At 36.2% G+C, this 20,474-nt stretch overlaps 1 protein-coding gene across 2 annotated transcripts; it reads right to left on the minus strand.

Moving 5' to 3' along the window:
• Positions 1 to 2,987: 2,987 nt before the first annotated feature.
• On the minus strand, positions 2,988 to 19,979 carry LOC129256940 (uncharacterized). 2 transcript variants are annotated; one of them, XM_054895164.2, is made up of 5 exons: positions 17,770 to 19,979; positions 9,689 to 9,834; positions 8,832 to 8,970; positions 8,313 to 8,405; positions 2,988 to 7,056 (listed from the first exon to the last, which is right to left on the minus strand). In XM_054895164.2, exons 1-5 carry the CDS (start codon positions 19,009 to 19,011, stop codon positions 5,335 to 5,337), a joined length of 3,342 nt encoding a protein of 1,113 aa, XP_054751139.1. In that variant the 5' UTR covers positions 19,012 to 19,979; the 3' UTR covers positions 2,988 to 5,334. The 2 variants fall into 2 exon arrangements, with proteins under 2 accessions (XP_054751139.1, XP_054751140.1); XM_054895165.2 differs by lacking the exon at positions 8,313 to 8,405 and having other exon boundaries at positions 17,770 to 19,927.
• Positions 19,980 to 20,474: the final 495 nt, after the last annotated feature.

Consider the following 20,474-nt stretch of genomic DNA (forward strand, 5'->3'; position numbering starts at 1 on the left):
TGATTGCAGTGAGAAATAGAATTGAAGCAAAATACCAGTCACGAACTTATACCATATATGTACATTACATTTGTCTTTTTCAGTATGTTAATTCGAAATCAAACAAATATTTTGTATTAATATAATAACCTGCAATTAATAATGTGTAAAATCAACTCCCAGTCTTCTAAGGCGTCAAAATAGCCCAGTCGTTTTAGGGTTAAGTACTTAAAACAGCCATAGCTTTCTTATTCCTTGTCCGATTTCTTTCACCGTTGTGGGTTTTTTTCTTATTTTCTCCTCTCATACACGTCATTTTATACCAAAATTTGATTCCCTTTAATGTTATTTGTAATGAGACTCCGAAGACTGGTGATTGCGGTTTTATGAAATATTGCCCAATGATGCAACTGACTACTGATCGATGTGCAGTTGGATGAGAGAAGGATTGGATGAATGTAAGAATTAAAAGATTGAATAAAAGCAAGGGGAAGCAAAAACTAAATAGTACCGGTGAACAATCCAGAGCACCCCCCCCCCCACCACCACCAATCCCCTCCCCTTGTCACCCACCTCAACGACTTGAACCTAAAACTTGTGTTGCTGTGATGTAACTTGATGTGATCTGCTTTCCAACTCATGACATTCAGCATCATCATAATCATCGATGTCATTAATTACAGTTATGTCATTATTACCAAATCGTTATCACCTGCATTTTCATTAAAATTATGATCATGCCATCAAAGCAATCGTAATTTGGCCATCATTTTCTGGCTACAATTATCTTTCCTCATAATTTTAAACCATCGTCGCCATCACAAACACCATCTTTACCCCACCTTCATTATCATAAATGTATTAGGTTTTACCTTCACTATATCATCATCATCGTCGTTACCATCATCTGAAATGAAAGGGATCCCAGTCACCACCGACCACCACCATCCTAATAAAAATCCCAATTATAATCACTGTCACAATCGCCATCATAATTATCATAGTCATCACCACCGCATGTTTTACCCTGCGGCGTAACAGGGGTTGGTGGCCAGGGGGGGGGGGGGGGGGGGGCAAGAGCCAAAAATTTCCCGGTCATATCATGGTATGAACAGGCGTAATGGTGTAATGAGGCGACTATTTTGAGAAGGCCAGATATTGCGTATCGGGCGAGCGAAGCGAGCGAGCAAAAATTTTGACCTTTTAATAAAAAAATCAAAGTTTGTGATAGATTTTGACATGATATCCAGAGAATAATATATTTCACTCTTCTCTCTTTAAATTCCCTTTTTTGTGGTCTGTACGCCACTGTGAACAGGATTCTTTGGGGCAGTAGCGTGAAGAGTAAAAAAAAATAAAACGAGGGGCGCAGTATAGCACATGTGCTGCTTTATATAAGTTCCGAGCGAAGCGAGCGAGAAAAAAATCACCTTTTCATGAGAATCAAACTTTGAGCTATTTTTTGACATTATAGGCCTATTCAGTAAATAAAATCATATCCTACACTTTTCCTTTGCTTTTCTTTCCTCCTTTTTTTGTTGTTCTTGTTTGTAGAACTTTTTGGGGCCATGGCCCAACCTTTCCATACGCAGTGCTGTGCGGTTGGGGTCCGGGGCGGAGCCCCCGGAACTTCTTGATATCAAAGCCATTTAAACCTTGCAGATTGCCGCTATTTTTATCAAATCGCGGGCATATACAGAATATAGCTTTTACACAACACATTTATTCAACCCATTTGCGTAATGAACCAAATATTTTGAGGGGGCAAAACATAGCAATGTGGGAAAATTTGTAAAAAATTGTAAAAAGTCGCCAGAGTGCAAAGCGAGCTGGAAAAAAAATTGCCTATTGAAATTAAATTATAATTATGTGGTAGATTTTTCCATTATATTCAACAAATAACAAATGTCATTGTTTTCATTCATTTCATTATACGTTATAATATGATATAATTTCTTTTATTTCCTCTTGGGTATGGAACCAAGACCCCCCCCCCCCCGCGCGCCTGTATGCCAGTGATTGTACGGGGGGCGTTATAGAGCCATTTGAAGGTTATAAATGAAGAGCCCCTACTGCCTGGGGTCTGGGGCAAAGCCCCGGTAGCTTATTTGCATAAAATTTAGCAAGCTTATAGCACAATGTTGTATGCAGTCCATCTTTTTCCCCGTTCTTTAATTTCAATCATCGACAGCCCGGTCGTGTTATTATTTTTTGTGGTCCCTTTTCTTTGTTTTCTAATTTAGCTTTTGACTAATTACATTCTACCTTTGTTTCCCCGCTATTGTTTGCCATTTTGTCATCTTTAATTTATTTCCCACCGTGCTATTGCATTACATAGGCCTATTTCGGAAAGATTTGTTCTTTCTCAAATGTTCTTTTTTCGTACATTTTCCCGCTTTCCTACCTTTTCCATTAAAAAAAAAAGTTTTTTCTTCGTTTTCTTTTGACTTTTCCCTTTTTCTTTCCTTTTCCTCCTTTCCTTTCCCCCCTTTCCTCCCCCTTTCTTTCTCCCTCTTTTTTTATTTTTCCCGTTTTTCTCTTATTTTCCCGGTGAAATCCGCCAGGGGGCAGCTTGCCCCCCCTCCCTGTTACGCCACTGGTTTTACCCTATATTTCATAAGTCCTTATAAGGTATTTCTCATACTCTGTAAGATTGAGAAGGCAAGCCTGAGCACAGCAGACACAATCTTACTCCTGTGATCTCTTGAAATCGTGTACATCTTTGTTTCCCTTGCCCCTTCCCCTTCTCTCTCCCTCTCTCTCTCTCTTCCTTTCGTCATCCCACTCCTCCCACCCCCCCTCTCCCCCTCTCCCTTTCGTCATCCCACTCCTCCCGCCCCCCCCCCCCCTCTCTCTCTCTGTCCTCCCTGCCACACCCTTCACTCCCTCTCACCAATTTCAGACAAAGAGGCATTACTGTTTGGTAATCTTTCCCATCTTTTTAACTCCTCTTCAAGAAACGTTAACATAACTTTTTGCACAGTATAAATGCAACGACAGTATTGTGCTCATGGGCATGTAATAGTCTTTTATTAGGAAGGTCTGCCAAAAGTAACACCGTAATACAGTCTCCAAACTCCTTCAATTACAACTAACCATGTTTACTGCATGGTCTTAAAGAGTGAGATAGGCATCCAAGAATATTGCGACAACCATTTGCTTAAGCTATTAAGCTATAGGTCTTGTGAGGAGTGTGGGGCATCCCAAGTACATATCTCAAATAGTTTCATTAATGGGATAACCATGAACGAAGTCCCACACACCGGGTTTAAATTTACTTGATCTGGATGAGCCCCTTCATAAGTATATGATCCGCATGCATTTAAGACTGCAATAGGCACAGAGACTCGGGATAATATTACAAGACGTCTTTCCCAAATACTATTATCAATATATTTTACATTGTTTTAGAACATTAGACCTCATTTTCTGTATTTGAAAATCATGCTAATGATAAATGCACTTTATTTCGCTTCCAATAGTCTTCCTACCGGTAGCCTATATTTCTTTCATCCTGTGCGAATACTTTTTTTTCTGACCAGTGAGGTAATCAGTTACTACAAAAATAATCAAAGAATTGATAATTCACTTGAATGTTATCAAATTGAATGGATCAAATATCAAATCACAATTTCATCACCTTGTCCCTCGGATGTTTATCACAAATGGCACTTACAATCATTTCATTCGTTAGCAAAATCTTTTTTTACAATTGATTCACTTTAAAAGGCACATTTCTTCATAATATTCAACAAAACATTTAAACATTTAATCTTGCATCGTCGGAATAATCATAATAAAAAAGACATTTATTTTACTTACAAATGATGATCGTCAGTTCTATATTAATACACAGGTCATTACGACGTTTAAAGTTTTCTGAAAACGTTTATAAATATTCATCCAGGCATGGTGTTCGGCAAGTTAGGTGCACGGTTGTAAAAAAAAAAAAAAGAGGATTGTATTATTCGAGCTTTCACCCAAAGAAAGCATTATTCATATCAACATCATCACATTATGTCGACTGCAAGATTAATAGCTCACAGGAAGAACTTACCAAATAGGAAGAAAACATTTTTTTTTAAGATAAATATTCGATCAAACATTTATATATAAATGCACTATTTACACTTACATTTACACCAGATTTGAAATAATCTGAACTTAATAATAATGAATACCAAATCACATAAACACATATACGCTGTAGTTACTTAAATCAATAATGGAAATCTATTGAAAATTTTAGAAAAATGACTAGCAGGGTCATTCTCTGGACATGATTTATTATTCATAAATTCTTCGTTCTAAAGAAAAACGTGATATATTTGTCAGGTATGTCTCCAATCCCCCCGCGAAAAAATGTCATAAGAAAAATCACGGTTAAAACCGGAATATTATTCATCTCAAAACGTGTAAATGGTAGCACGTGCATGCTACACTCTTTAGGATAGGTGAAGATAACCTATATCTTTGGTGGTTATGTGTCTGATCAATAGATATTGATGGAGGTTGAATAATTTGATGATCACTATTATGACAATTATTCATTAAATTGTATCCTACCAGAATTTTGATTGATCTCAGGATTTGGGGGGCCAATGACATTCATCAAAACTTTGTTTGTTTTGACCAATCCTTTCTAAGAATGTATTTATTCACTTTTTAAATCCATAATCTGGTGAGAGGTGTTCGTGAGATTCATGGACAAGAGATCCTTTATACCAGTATCGCCATACAAAGTTGCCATATATCAAAGTAACATTTCCGCCATATAAAATTTCATGTGTCTCGAAATGAAATTCATATAATTACATCTGAATGCAATATTATCAAGTAGTATTAAGAATACAGACTTACATTAAAGGCATATCACCCGTCACATCAAATCAGATAACTTAATGCAGAAGATAGGCAAGATCGATCTGTCTTTCTATACATTGTGAATATGATGTGAGCTCTATTATCCTACTATGACTTTGAATATTAACATGAAAGCAATACTTACAAATTTTATTTACTAGTAGGCCTACTTTACCCCGGGTGCTGTACTTCAAATATACGTCATGCCCGGATGCCACATATGAAAATTCATTTACATTAATAAAAATCGCGGTGGAAAAAAATGTTAATAACTACTAGTCTTTAGACCATCAAAGACCATCTGATGAGGCAAATTGAAATAATCACTCCAGATTGAAAGACAAGATAATATCACAACAAAGATGACTGTTTCATGACAATGTGTTCTTTTTATAAATAAAGTTGTAGCGATGATTATGAACAATGCACAATATGAACGTCAACGACTGTACAACCAAAGGACTTGTTTTGTTTCGATCAGCAGCCTACAAGCTACAGACTCGTTTCAATAACCCCCATGCGTCGACGTTGTTCTATGCTAGGTAAAGACCATTGTTCATTTGAGTTCATGACTGGACCAACGTTGATTTGCTTCATCTCTTCAACAACACTTCGTGGTCTTTCTTGAATCTCATCAGTTTGCTTCATACCATTGCTAAGTAGTTCAGGTACAGGGTGATTACCTCGTTGTGAATTCACCATTGTCCTTTTGGCCATCTCTGATTGTACTAATGCAATGGGTTCTTCAGGTCTTGTGCTGTTTACAAATCGATTGGTAGAAACTTCATGATTGTTTATAGGCTGTGGAAGGTCTATATGGGCATCATTGTCTATGAACGATTGCGAAGGTAGTGACTGCTGGTGAAGTACCGTTTGCAATTGACCATTTCCAGACAGTCGTTGACCATACCCTGTTTGTTGGTCATGACTTGGAGGCTGTTTGGTAGGAGAGTTAGGGGTAGACTTTGAAGTGATTGCTACTGGCTTTCGGGTAGACTTATTTGGAGTAGATGGTGTAGACTTAACATTTCTTGATTCTTCTGTGTTTATTGCATTTTGATTGGATATCATTTGGTCCCTTGGAATAACATGTGGAACCAAAGGCTGATTCAAACCAGAAGTGTTGGTAATTGCACTTTGTGGGCTAGGTTTGTGAACTTGTGGCTCAGGTACTGGAGATCGCCTGTTGACAACAGACTGCGGAACTGGTGAAAATTCAAATTCTTTTGACATACTTCCAGAGAGAGGTCGTTGTGGGATGTTTTGGATGGCAGAAGGCTTATTGGAAGTGATTTTAGAGTCATTAGTAGTAGACGTAATTGGAAGACCAACTAGCGGTTGTCCATTTGACTCCGAATGTGTGCTTATGTTTGGATGGCTGAATGACTGTTGAAGATTAGAATGAAAGCCACCTGGAAGCTCAGTGTTTGTCCCGATATCTCCATTCGAGAGGTGTTGTGATGTTTGATGACTGGGGCTTGTAGATTTACCTTCTAGATCTCCGGTTGAATGAGATATATGTGAAGTAGCTGGAGGGGTCATACCGATAGGCCACTTGACAGGTTGGTCGATGAGAGAATGTGATTGTTGTGGTTGCTGTGATTGTGTCTGATTCACGCTTGGTTGCGACTGACTCACGTTTGGTCTTGTCATTCTTGCAAGAGCAAAACCTCTAGACGAACCTCCATTTCCTATCTTTGACATAACAACCGATGAGGAAGAACTTGTTGAAGGGGTTTGATCTTGGAGGGGTGTTGATCCTTTGGGTGATGTTGGTTCCTTCCCCACGGATGAGCTTTGAGCAGATACATCCACATTCCTGGAAGTCTCTGCAGCCTGACTTGATATCATTGCTGGAGTAACATTGATACCCGTGAAGGAGAACCTCTTAAAGGCAGTATCGTTTGAGTTAAGAACTGCCAATCTCTGTTGATCACTTGCCATTGCCAGTCCTGCTGAATTGGCGGCATGTGGTGGTGAGGCCAGTGAATTAGCCTGCATTAGTGTCGTAGGGTTATAAGTGAATTGCCTTGTACTGACCAGATCTGTAGCCACCGGTGAATAGGCCCTGGGTGGAGGACGAGGAGGTGGTCCTCTAACACCACGGGGTCTAGGGACTGGAGGCTGAACTGGTAGTGTTGGTGAAGAGGAGACTGAAGCTGGCCGAGCTGACTGAGCTGTTAACTGCTTGTTGTGATCACTTGGATTCTCAGTCTGTAAGATAAAATGTTTGTGAATGCCAAGTGATAAGATTATATTTTTTGGATTAATTACAAATAAAACATGATACAAGTGTGGTGGAGGGAGCGTTCTAAAATTTGTACTAGCTTTATTTAACTGTACATCGAATACTCAATGAATTTTTTTTTAAGATCGAGAGGTGAAAACTGACTGAAACCAAGAGTACAACAATTTTGAAAGTACAAATTTGATGAAGGCGTTTCCCGTCAGAACTAGTTTACTCTGGTACGATGAATTTCATTGATTAATCATATTCTTATCAAGCAAAATATAAGTTTCATTTACCAATACTTTGGATACAAGGGCATTTTCAACACAATAAATGGTGCATGAAAACAGTGAAATTTTAAGTTATAAGCAGTGGAAGAACGAAAGAAAATCTGATAGGTCATCTGAAAAAAGGAAAATAAGCAGAAATACTTTAAAACTCAATAGAATCATAAAACGAGAAAAAAATCAAATGGACAGAAATTAAACATACGTGTATACTGTATATAGGCACAACACACAACCAGTATAAATCACATCCAGAAATAGAAAAGAATCCCATTAAAAGAAAAATAAATTCATAAATATTTCTTCCTATACTTAGTTATTTATTTATTTGTACATACATGTTTAGCATGACAGCAAATGCATATTTTATTTTAGTTTTTTTTTATAATGCACAATGCAACATAACAAAAGAGAAATCCTGCACTCGTCAATAAAGAGAAAATATTCGTATTATTATATTCTGTATTGTAATGCGTGTGTGTGTGTCTTTATTTTGTTTATCTTCTTTTGTTATTTTCCTTTTCTGTGTATGTATGTATGTTTTTGTATGTATGTTTGATTGTCGTTTAAAAAATTTAAGAGGATTTTCTGGACACTATTATAACATATAACTGGAACAAATGCAAATGGAAGCAGTAAAGTCTCACGAAATAAATTTTAAAAAAAGACAGAAACTAGTTTTTTAAATACAACACAAAGAAGCAGAGTGTGATTGGTGAAGCAGCTAGATAACAGATATGAACATTAAATGAAGCAACGTAAAAAAATGAACAAAAACAATTACGCAAATGAAAATGTTCGACACACTCACATCCACACGCAGAAAACAACATAAAAAACAGGGTGCATGATGGAAACTTAAAGAAATTATAACAGTGTTTGTCGTATCAGGTGCAAGATAGTAAACCCATGTCCGTTATATATAAGTCACAAGGAGAGAGAGGGAGGCGAACCTTGTTTGGTATTGAATCTTGTTGTAGTAGCCAGTTCATCAATTGAGTATTACGACTACTGTCAGGAGTAGGTGACAGCGGTGGGATGGGATGCTGTAGATGGAAAGGTCGGCTTACTTTTAATACTTCACAAAAACAGTCATAAACCATATATGGATAAATTTGTAACATAAGACTTATTATTGTCTACTCCGCAGGCTTAGTTTGTTCTATTCAATCAATAAAGCATATAACTATAGCATGGCGAGCACAACATTAACTGTAGCACAGTTCCTTCCTCAGGCAATGTACTCGTCTTCCAGTTGTTGCGGGTTTTAATGAATGTTAGAGAAGCGGAGAATTTCACAATTGATTATTCTTGATTTTGAATAAATTTACACTTATTTAAGAATAATATATAATTATACAGTCTAACAAAATCAGTGCACGTCGGACATTATCATCGTGGTCCATAATCAATGAGAGGTAGTATCTAAAATCTGAAAAGATAAAATCAAACCTAATGATTTTGTTCTTTACCTTGATTAATCTCTGAAAGTCTTGTACAAGATCACGAGAGTCTTTACTTTCCTTCATTGCATTGCTTAGACGAGTTCGCAAGCTTTCCATCTCCCGTACTAGTACATCATTCTGCTTCAGACATCGCTTTAATCCTTCCCTGTTTGCCAAATCAAGAAATACAGAAATGACGATATATCGTGAACATTCATCAATATCTTGTTCGAACCTCAAAGTTTCATGATTAATTTGTGTGTGTAACTGATGAAGCCATTGAGCATTGGGAAATGCAAAATAGTATGCACCCACCTTTCATAGATCACACAGGCTTAATTGTAATCTGTAACAATGGAAATGTTATGTAGGTCTATGTTTTTTTTATATCAAAATTAAATTTTCTCAACATTTAAATGCAAATAATTTCTGACATAATTCAGTTCAAACTGTCAATTCAACGGGCCAATAATGCATAGACCATAATTTCAGAATAGTTCAGGTAATGACTCTGATCGACCATATAGAAAACCTTTGTCAAATTACTTCCTTCCCTTTCTCTTTCTCTTCTAATTATTTTCTTCTTCTTTTTTTTTATTCTTCCTTATATTATAATTTCTTATTTTCCCTCTCATTCAATCTCAGAATAAGGAATTAAGGTAATAAGGTAAAAACCAGTCGCGACGCAACTTCTTTCCTTTTTACATACAGTAAAACCTAACCGGCTACGTTTCATTCCATCAAATTGATTGACTGACTTACTGATTGATTGATTGATTGATTGATATTGATTGATTGATTGATTAAAATGTATCATACATGTATATACGTATATATAGGCTTGGAGGCTTATTTCAAGTGAAGATCAATTTTCTTTAATTTACCTGGTGTGGTAGAGCTGAAACCTCTCAAAATCTAATGTAGGATAATCAGTCATCACACAAACGATATCCTGTACGTTAAGAAACTCAATACGGACCAGTAAAGATGGTTCATCCTTTGTGCAGTAATCACCATCCAATGCCTTCGCCTGAGAACAAACACACAAAGAAGTAAAGTGAGTGATGATAATTATAATAACAAGGACAAAATAAAAGTACTTTTATTTTTATCATCATCATAATCATCATCAGCAGAAGAGGAAGAATTATTATTATTATTATTTTTATTGTTATTATTATTATTATCATTATTACTATTATTATTATTATCATTATCATCATCATTATTATTGTCATTATAATTATTATTATTATTATTACTAGGAGTAGTAGCAGTAGTAGTAGTAGCAGCAGCAGCAGCAGTATAGTAGTAGTAGCAGCAGCAGCAGTAGTAGTAGTAGTAGTAGTAGTAGTAGTAGTAGTAGTAGTAGTAGTAGTAGTAGTATGTAGTAGTAGTAGTAGTAGTAATAGTAGTAGCGGTAGTAGTAGTAGTAGTAGTACTATACAATGTAGTAGAAATAGTCGTGGCGTTGCAACGCGTTGGTGATAGATGAAAAGCACTTTTAAAGGTAGTTATATATTTATATATATATATATATATATATATATATATATATATAAGCTACAATACGTGTATTATAATTATCATTGGCATCATCGAAATCATTATATACCTGTACTATCATGACAGACTAAACTCATTAGAGAATGTTTATATTAATTATACGGTATTGGCAACAAGAATACTTTCCACAGAATTAAAAAAAAAACATAAATGGCCTCCATCAAAATAATATACACAATTATGATACGGACAGGAGAAAGAGAGGGAGCTGAATTAGGGGCAGATAAAGACTAATGAAAAATATTATGAAATATAATACAGCTATACCATTTCAGAAAAATATATAAAAAGGATGAATTAAGAGTGTGCCTAACCATCTCAAAGACTGACAAGATATATTGATCTAATGTAGATGACAATAAAGTCTTGAAAGTGAACACACATTCCACAGCAGGCTCCCGAATCATGCTAATCGATGAGGTGAGGCATGCTTGCCTTCAATCAAGGAATCAACACTGGTCACGTCAAAATCTTAATCTGTCATCATTTTCAGACAATTAATCTAAAAGCTCTATATTGTATTTTATGAATCATTGGGAATTTACGAACCGATGTTCAATAGACCAAAAGGCCAGAAATTTCGAACAATTTAGCCTTACATCAGTATAAATGTGTATAAACTTGCAACCCCCACACCCGACCCCTCTTGCATTCAATGTTCTTTTTGTTTTAATCATTTATAAATCCGTTATAGAACTTCAAATTATCGACAAGTCTTATCTCATGATCGTGCAAGAGATATACTCTATACATAATAGACATTCTTCAGGTAACATTTTAATTAAATAAAACCCATTTAATAAAAAAAAATCGAGAAAAAAAATAATTACGGTCATGTTTGTCGAATTGTGCACTTATGAAGCTTTTATATAGTAATAAAGTATATATTGTATCAGAAACTATATTTCAATATCATAACTCTAAAAATAAGTTTGGTTATTTGAAACGCTGACAGGTTGTCAGTTGACGTCATTAAGATTGAATAATATACAGGTATCTAACCAGGGTGATGCATGCATGCAGGTGTATCTATTTAATGACTTACCACCTCAATCTAAGTTGAGATAGTATTTATAAAGTTAGGTCATTAGAGAGAACCAGCTGGGTCTCATCAAGGGTTCATAATAATTATCAGTTCCGTTATTATTTCCTTCTTATCAAGCAAAATTACACTGTCATTCAAATATCACTTCTTAGAGAGGTTTCGCGCTATAGGAATGTCTTGAAAAGTGTGCTCTTAGGCCACGGTACCGGGGGGGGGGCTTTGCCCTTCACTTTTTTCTTTCAAAAACCGTGTACAAAAACGTAAAAATTATACGGTTGTGATATTTTGTTTGCATGGTCAGCCCCCCCCCCCCCTTCGTCGCCAACTTTCAAAACCATTCCACCATGTCCACGGCCTGGTTTAACGCTATTAAAGGCAAATAAACATTTTATTTTGCCCTAATCCAGACTATTCCGCTGTTCTTTTTTTCAGAATCAGGTATATTATATTGAGCATCTGAAAAATTGAAATAAGCCCAGGATTCAGCTTCATACACGGGCATTCACCTTATCGTATTTTCCGCTAATATCTTGTACTTTATATCTATATAGATTCATACTATATTAACGATCTGTTTCTTGCCCTGTTACATCACCTGCCCTTGCACTGATGACGACGAACAATACACGAATAGTATCGATCGAAGTCGCACATAGGTCGCTATGGATCGTTGATTGTCCGTATTTGTTCTCGTATAGCTTTACATTATATGGCGAGTGTTATATACAACCGAATGGATTATTGTTATCAATTATCATTTCCAACAGACACGGTTTTGTAGATAATGATCCCCTAGAACATTTTGTTAAAATATTTTCTTTTTTAAACTGTCCTAAATAAAAGTTGCTTGTTTCTTCTAGCGAAATTTAGCGTGAACCGTTGTGTATATTATGACGTCGTTGTGTTAATACGAGCTTGCCTTTGGCGGTTCTTTTTTTCATCTTACATTGTAACATTTTCAAGATCCTGCAGTTGCTAGCATTGAGCAATACCAACCCCATTTTAAATGCAGACGTACCAGTCATTCCTCTGCACTACATACTTTTAGAACAGATTCGTATAAAGATGTTGAGTAGAGAAGTAGGCCTCCAGGGATAGAATAAATTTATGCCCAAGTTTTATTAACTGTGACGTTCAAGCATTTTCCCGACCTTTGAATATTTCTGGTTCATATATTTCCTGTGTACATTATTATGTAAGCTGGTATGCTAGGTTTATCATACAAGGTAAATCTATGTTGGTCCTCAATTAAGATATGAATATTTAATCAGACATATTAGAAAAACAAATGAGTACAGATTGTTTTAAGATACGAAGTTGAAAAAAAAAACATTTACAAATGCCGCTGCAAAACCATATCATATTGGTTGTGATGTCATAAATAGTTAATTTTGTTACATTTTAACGTTGATTTTCCAGATTTGATTTGTAGATATACAAAGTATTTATTTAAAAAAAAATCAAAATCATAACATAACTGTATATAATTAAATGCTATGATATATAGCCTACAAGTACAAAAGGTACTGCATTAGCACCACGTGAATAAGCCAACTGATAATCAACAAAATGCAAGTTTACAATCGAGTCTGAGAAAGCACATTATCTTCGCTTTTTGATCAGTGAAAGTGGTTCTCATTATAGTTACTTGCCATCTGTTATCATAATTGAATGTTGAATTCAACCATGGTTGACTGCGATGTGGAAATAGAGTGCAAAATTCAAGATCGATACAAATTCATTGATTTTTTTGCTTCACCGAGAGTAATCGTAAGCTATATGGATATCGAACGTTAATTCCAAATCCTATTAAAATATATGAGAGGTATAGACATTGGTCAAAGTCTGTAACAACCTTCTGTTTCCTGACACACAATTCATTCCTGAGATTAATTCAACCGTTCTAAAAATCACTTCAATTTATCATATTATAGTATTTTTACGGATTGATTAGATGTTAAACATTCCCTCTCATTTTCTCCTCTCAATTAATTTTGTTCAATATTGTTGATAGTTCTATAAAGATGATTTTTGTTTTGTTTTGTTTTGCTTTGCTTCAGCGCCCCCGCTTCCCAGGGCCATGAACACACACATATCCACCCCAGCATATAAAACTGATGCGATGCTTGATATAGCCTATATCAACCATCGTATCCATCGCATCATATGTAAAATGTTACGCGTCATCCAGCAACTAATAAGGCCTCATGCACCTATTTTGTTGACACATGTTTAAAATGTATTTACCAAGTCTTAAATTAGATAATACAACAAGATCAACACACGATTTATATCACATAAACTTCCTCAAACCTCAGAACCTAGAATTATGTGTGCTATGAGAGTCTTCACATTAATCACATAATATAATTTATTATCAATAACGAACAGAACGAAAAATGAAATCGAACTCTGGATCACCTTTACGTCTAATCCCACACAACTGCGAAAAAAATCACTGTCACAACTATACATATAGGCCTATATTCTAATGCTCACTTTTGGAGTCAAACTTACTTAGCCTAACATCTATTACTGCAGCCTGCATTAATGATGTAATTTTATGAAAGGTCAAAAATTTATTGAAAGAAAGACTCAGCTAAAAAAAAAATATATAAAAGGGGGTATTCACCTGCATGCAACTGTTATTGATCTATTCAATATTAACTTTCTTATCTGAAACTCTCATTTTGTGCCTCAATGAAACAATTCCTACTACACTGTGAACGATCATTTATTTTTCACATGCTATAGCCAATATTCTATCACTATGGCATAATTTACTTTACCATAGTTGTCATGTCTCATAAACGATATTACCCCTGGACAAACTGAATTACACTCTTAGAATATGATTTCTCTCAAGACAGGACGTTAGCCAACGTTGCGATTGTTGGAGAGTGGTGCTGTGAAGCACCCCCCCCCCCCCCCAATAAAAAGAAATATCTTGACGGCAGGAATTTGAAAGAGATACATTCAGATAACTAGGGTACATGCAGGTGCTTGTAGGTGGGGCCCGGAGGTGGGGATAATGCCCCCCCCCCTTCCCCCACCTTAGATCGCTACTAAAATAATGTTCACATTCATCCAGGGGCGGAAATCTATCCCAAAAGGTAGGGGTGACAAGGGGCTGGAAAATTTGACAAGCAAAAAAAAGTAAGTAAGGTCATCTTGTCCCAAAATACATGTTTTATTTCGATTTTGAATGATGTATTTCTTACAATCATAAAAGACAAAAAATAGTATAGGGGACATTTGATATTGTGTCCCCCCTACTATTTTGAGTAGGGGGGGGGGGACAAGTCCCCCTTGTCCCCCTGGGATTTCCGCCCATGCATTCATCACTATGAAAATGCGTTTTATATAATCATGTATGCAATACATATTTTGTCCATACATGACAAATCCTTTTTATATGGGGTTGGCTGTTAAGTGTTTGCAAACCCAATGTTATAAAATGAAATTTTGTTATTGATCTCGTAAATGGGTACGAAGGTCGATATCACATGCACTTTGAATTAACAGCACGATAGTGGTACTGTATACTGTCTGCATGGCCATGGGACAAGTTAAACCATTTAATTATGACGATGTTTAGACTGAGGGTTCGTTACGAGGACGAATCCCAGATTTGATTGGGATGATTCTATAAATTTGTACACACTTTTTAAAACTGCATTTTACACTCATCAGGTTTGCATTCACATTCCGATAATATCCCTGTACATCTTTCCTAATCAACCGACAATCCAATTTAATAAAGTATACAATCATGACAATGGCAGATCGTTCGGCTCATTAAAGTCTATATTATATTCACATTAAAACATCGGTTTAAATGCAGGAAATTGATATTTAATGAATAACTAAAATAAAATTTCAAAAGTATTAGAACTATAATCATTTCTTAAGATGACAGAATAAACAACTTTCCTTACTATCCAAGCAAAGACTTAGTTAAAGAATGATAGATCTGAATCGTGAGGAATATGATTTTTAAATGTGCTAGAGATAATTATGTAATCAAGCGCATTGTATCCTGTAGAGGTATTGTAGGGAATTGATTATTTCTAAGCAGTTAACTCATCCCTATTTTCGTTTGTGTCTGAAAATTGAATTCAAAAGCACATGGGAAAGACAGTTGAAATCATTTTTATAATGGGCAGGTGCATGGTCTGCCCCTACTTGTTCATCAACATGACACTGATTCCAGTGTATCCACTATAGAGATTTCATTAATCAACTTGATTAATAATTGACAACTAATCGAAAAAAAATATTCCTCCAAATTCGGTGAAATAAATTCATAAAGAGGATGGGTCCTCAGAATTGATGATGCTATCTATTCACTTTAAAAGTAGTGTTATCGATAGAAATAGGAAGAAGGGAGAATTGTTTTCTTTTCATATTATAGGGGGTGCAACAATAAACACATCGAAGTGTTCAGAAGGGGATGATATATCCCTTCCATCAATACATCGTTTGGCCCACACTGCATTGCTGATATTGCTGTTTCATTTTTTTTTCTCATTTTGGTTAAATTAAGGATCCACAGAACAAAGCCTGATATAAATTTAGTCAGTGTGTGTCAGATGCGTTTCAATACTATTTTATTATCTTCTGCATGTTCATGCCATATATCGCGTGCATGACAACGGCACAAAATGAAAGTGTATAAACCTACCATAATTCATTATGCCTCAGAGGAAGAGGGGAAGGGAACATAAAAATATCTTGATATCTTTTGCAATAGGCCTATCTGTAAATTATTGAATGGCTAACCATTTTAACCTCGATTATAGTCAAAACTTAACGGGAAAGTCCACCTCAACAAAAACCTGATTTTGATAAGAGACAAATGATACAAGCATAACGCTGCAAAATACATCAAAACTGCATGTAAAACAAGACATTCCATGACGACATCTTACCGTTTTGTTAATTTACAAAACTATATTATGCACTTTCTGGTCGATAAGCAAATGAGGAAACCGATGATGCCATCCACTTACTATTTCTCTTTTATTTCATTATAAGAAATTAAATGAAATATTTCGATTTTCTCCTCATTATAATATGAAACAAAGTCATTTATTCATCCCTGAATACATGAAATTGCCATTAACCTAATGTGATTCAATGAAGAGTCTCCTTGTCAAATCTTTAAAAAAACGAAATATCGTGCATGTATCATGCAATAAAATACAAAAGATACAATTGACATCAACATATCGTATAGGGCCTATACTTGCAAATCACGATTGTGTATAGCCGTTTTGTGAAAACTAAACGAAATTCTAAAATGGCATGATAAATGTCTCCTCTTGCATCCGATTTTAATGAAATTATCAACGTTTTGGTTGTTTGATATTTCACTATTTAATCTAAATCAACTCTCTGTTGGGGTGGACTTGACATTTATCATGGACTCCCTCTCTTAACACCTTTCGACATCATTAAGCACCAACTGGCATCGGAGCTAGCGATATTTAGAATAATACATTCAATCTGTCTGAGTAGTCCCTTCAAGCGTTATTTTCACTGCATGACACACCACGTTATGTTTTTTTTCTCATTTGATTCCAGCAAGTTATTGAAAATGGCAAGGTTATTTCTAATAATGATGCTATACTTCCGAAAAGAGTTAAAGCTTGCTAAACATAGAGCGATGGGAGTTACTATTTGCCGTGTATGTCCCGTCGTGACTCCAGAACAAAAATTGGGCGAATTAAAAATATAGAAATGAAGATCATAAACCATGAAGGATTATTATCACATCAGCTCTATTAAACAAAAAGAGTAATTTTGAAGTATAATGTGTGTTTCCACTCTTCTGCATGGAATCACCCGAGGATCCTATATAATTTCATCTTCCTTCAATTATTCATTCCCATCCAGTTAGAATATTGTCACTAGTACTACATGTATCTGAAATGTTAATGATTTCTTTTTACATGATTGTATATAATAGAATCCCATAAAAAGTATATTGATTTTCGTATTAGTAAACTTTATTTCATAATAACGAAAAGTTTTAAAAAATAATACCAAATGATATCTTATAAGGATTTCTTTCACAACCGAATTCAAGAGAATTGAGGTCAATCTCTTAATTTGATACTTCATTTTATAAGTCAGATTTAAAAAAAAACGTTCACGTATACTATTGGCATGATTGGCATCGACCTAAGTATAAAGGCAAAGTTACGATGCGACAACAGATATTATTTTAACGGGGCAATTAAGATGGTTAAAGCCAACTTTTTCAAGTCAGTTTGAAAGTGGGAGAAGGGTGAGATTTGGAAAGTTGAAATGGAGACAGGGCTGATGGGAGATGGGGCAACAATAACATACCTTGAGAAGAGGAATCTGTGTAGACATACTGTAGTTAGTCTGCATCAAACCCCGTGAGTAATAGGCAGAGAGTGGACAACCATTCACTGCAAGGGTCTTCTTACGATCAGTCCTTGACAAGACAAAAGCTCTCCATTGGATGAACTTGGTACACTCTTCTCTCTTGGTAAGTCTTGACTGGTTAGAAATCAATCCTGGAGCAGAGAACAATCGGTTCTTGTCTTCAGCGTTGAGTTTGAGTGAAAGGAATTGGGAAGAATTTGCGGCTGAGAGTCGCCATTGGTTTCCACGATGGTCGGGAAAGACAGCATCTTCGAACACGAAATTGTCGGTGTGATAATATCCTCTGGTGGTGAGTCTGATCTCAGGTTGAGCAAAAGGTGTTATAGATACAACCTCTACACCCAAAGGAACAGCACCACGATATAGGAGATTGTCACTACCATTCAATGGTTCGAATGCCTTGAAACGACCATACCCTTGCTCATTCTTAAAAGAAAACTCAAATGTCTTCGAGCTGGTTGGGCATGTTCGACTGTGTCCAAGAAAGAAACGATATCGGATACGACATCCGATGATTGATGTATCACCTTCGTTACCAAGGAAACGGTGAAGGTACATGGAAACATGTCCCTCAGCTTCTTCACGGTCACCTAAGGGATAAAGCGAGACGTAGAACTCCATCCCTGCTAGCGAAAAGTTAGCAGTAAAGAAGGAAGGATACGGTTGCTCTCTATGACTCAGCAACTGGGTAAAATCAACAGATTGCTCAAACAACGTTGAACATGATTTCATAGCAAGTTCGATGATGACAATCTTCTCGGGTTCTAATAAGAATCCTTGTCCTGGTGTGAAGAGTTCTCTGAGAGATGCAAACTCTCTCTTACCCCAACCAGGTGATTGAGGAGCACTGAATTCAACTTGACTTCCTTCAGTTACCAAACTCTTTGTAGGATCTAGGATGTTTCGGGTGATGATACGGAAGTCGGCTCGGCATCGTACACCTTCAGATGGACTCCCCCAGTAAATGTAAACTCCTAAATATTCAAGTCTTTTCCCCTCCGCATATTTGCAACTAAGATACCAATCTTGTCCTTGGTAGTTGATGATGGTGGAGCGAACGGAGCGAGATTTGAATTCATCTAAGTTCATTAAACCCAACTTAAAAGTGAAAAGTTGAGTATTTTCTCCGTCATTAAGCGGCAGGGTGCGATAAAGTTGTAGTGTGTTATTGTTAGCCATCTTCAATCGTTGGCAATTCCCTATGCCATGAACTGGAATGAAAATTAAATCACACACTCACTTTCTTTGGGCAATAATCTAATTGAGTAGATCGCATTTTCTTAATCGTCTTCATTATTATCGTCCAACTACACTGGTTCATGCCCATCGGTATATAGCGCATTGTCGTGGAGGTATTTCCTTCGGGTATTACTTTAAAATAAAAATGCAATTTTACACGAGTATAGAAGTGTGCTCCAACAACCTTGAAAAATCAGAGTGCGATATCTGTCAGCAGATAAAAATGAATACTAGCAGTTCATCCATGACGACATACCTGTTATTTCCTGCGGAGTTTAGTCCCGAGTTTAGTTCAACGATTGACAAACAGATGCAAAGTTGTGTCCCATCACCATCACCATCTCATTGTTCATGTCGCATTGATCAGTACGGCAACCACGCTATCATTCATGACATGACAGAACCAGACAAATTCTCTCTGATGATCTGAAAATGTAGTTTCATCGGAATATGATATTTCACCTCTGAAGAGAAACGACATTTGCGCGAAGTAGCTTTACCGCGGCAGGTTGCAGCTCGGTGAATATTATGTTCCACCCTAGATGGAGACGGCTTTATATAGGGGCCGGGATAACCATGTTCCATGTAGTATACAACACACCGTCTGCTTCAAATATCTCGTCTTGGCGTACCTCCCACACATACACGCACCGAGTGCGCCAATCAGGAATATACTACCACTGATCCTTGGCCGAACTCCTTGGTCCTGAAATATGAAATATATAACTGCACCTTACAAATTGCCTTGCATTGGGTTATAATATACTATGGTGTACACGTATGACATGTGTAATAATGCTCCAATACCGCCTGTTTGTACCGTGTTCATACAGCTTCGGTGCGTTCTTCTATTATCGATTGGCAAACAAAAGAAAGGCAGAACACTCATTGAAGTGCGACTTCTCAAATGACCTTTGTGTTTATACATAAAGAAAGACATTAACCGAAATAGACAGGAAGTGTAATTTTTTTCTCTCTTTATTCATTTTTTGTTATAGTGGCTTGCGTAGTCATATAATGATATCATATTGGTATCACCTTTTTGTTAAATGGTTACATTACCGACTACGAAAAGTCAATCGTCTTCTTTCTTTTTTTGTTAGTATTTTCTGCACATATATATAAGTGAGGGAGCTGAATCATTCTTCTGAGAATTACCGTCATAGTATACATGGGCGCGGCGTCAGATCGAGGGCAGTGGGAGTAGGATATACACCTCCAATGATTCTTCAAAAGTAGTGAAAATAAGAGGATAAAATGAAAAAAGGAGGTAGTCAGGCAGCAGTCATCTACTTCGACAAATTGGCTAAGTCTGATTTTTCACTTTTATGTGATTGGTGACATCACAAGGAACAACTTTCAACTTGGTGACAAATTTCTAATGGTCATTAACCATGTTAGGG

The sequence above is a fragment of the Lytechinus pictus genome, chromosome 3, assembly GCF_037042905.1.
Source record: "Lytechinus pictus isolate F3 Inbred chromosome 3, Lp3.0, whole genome shotgun sequence".
Lineage (NCBI taxonomy): Eukaryota > Metazoa > Echinodermata > Echinoidea > Temnopleuroida > Toxopneustidae > Lytechinus > Lytechinus pictus.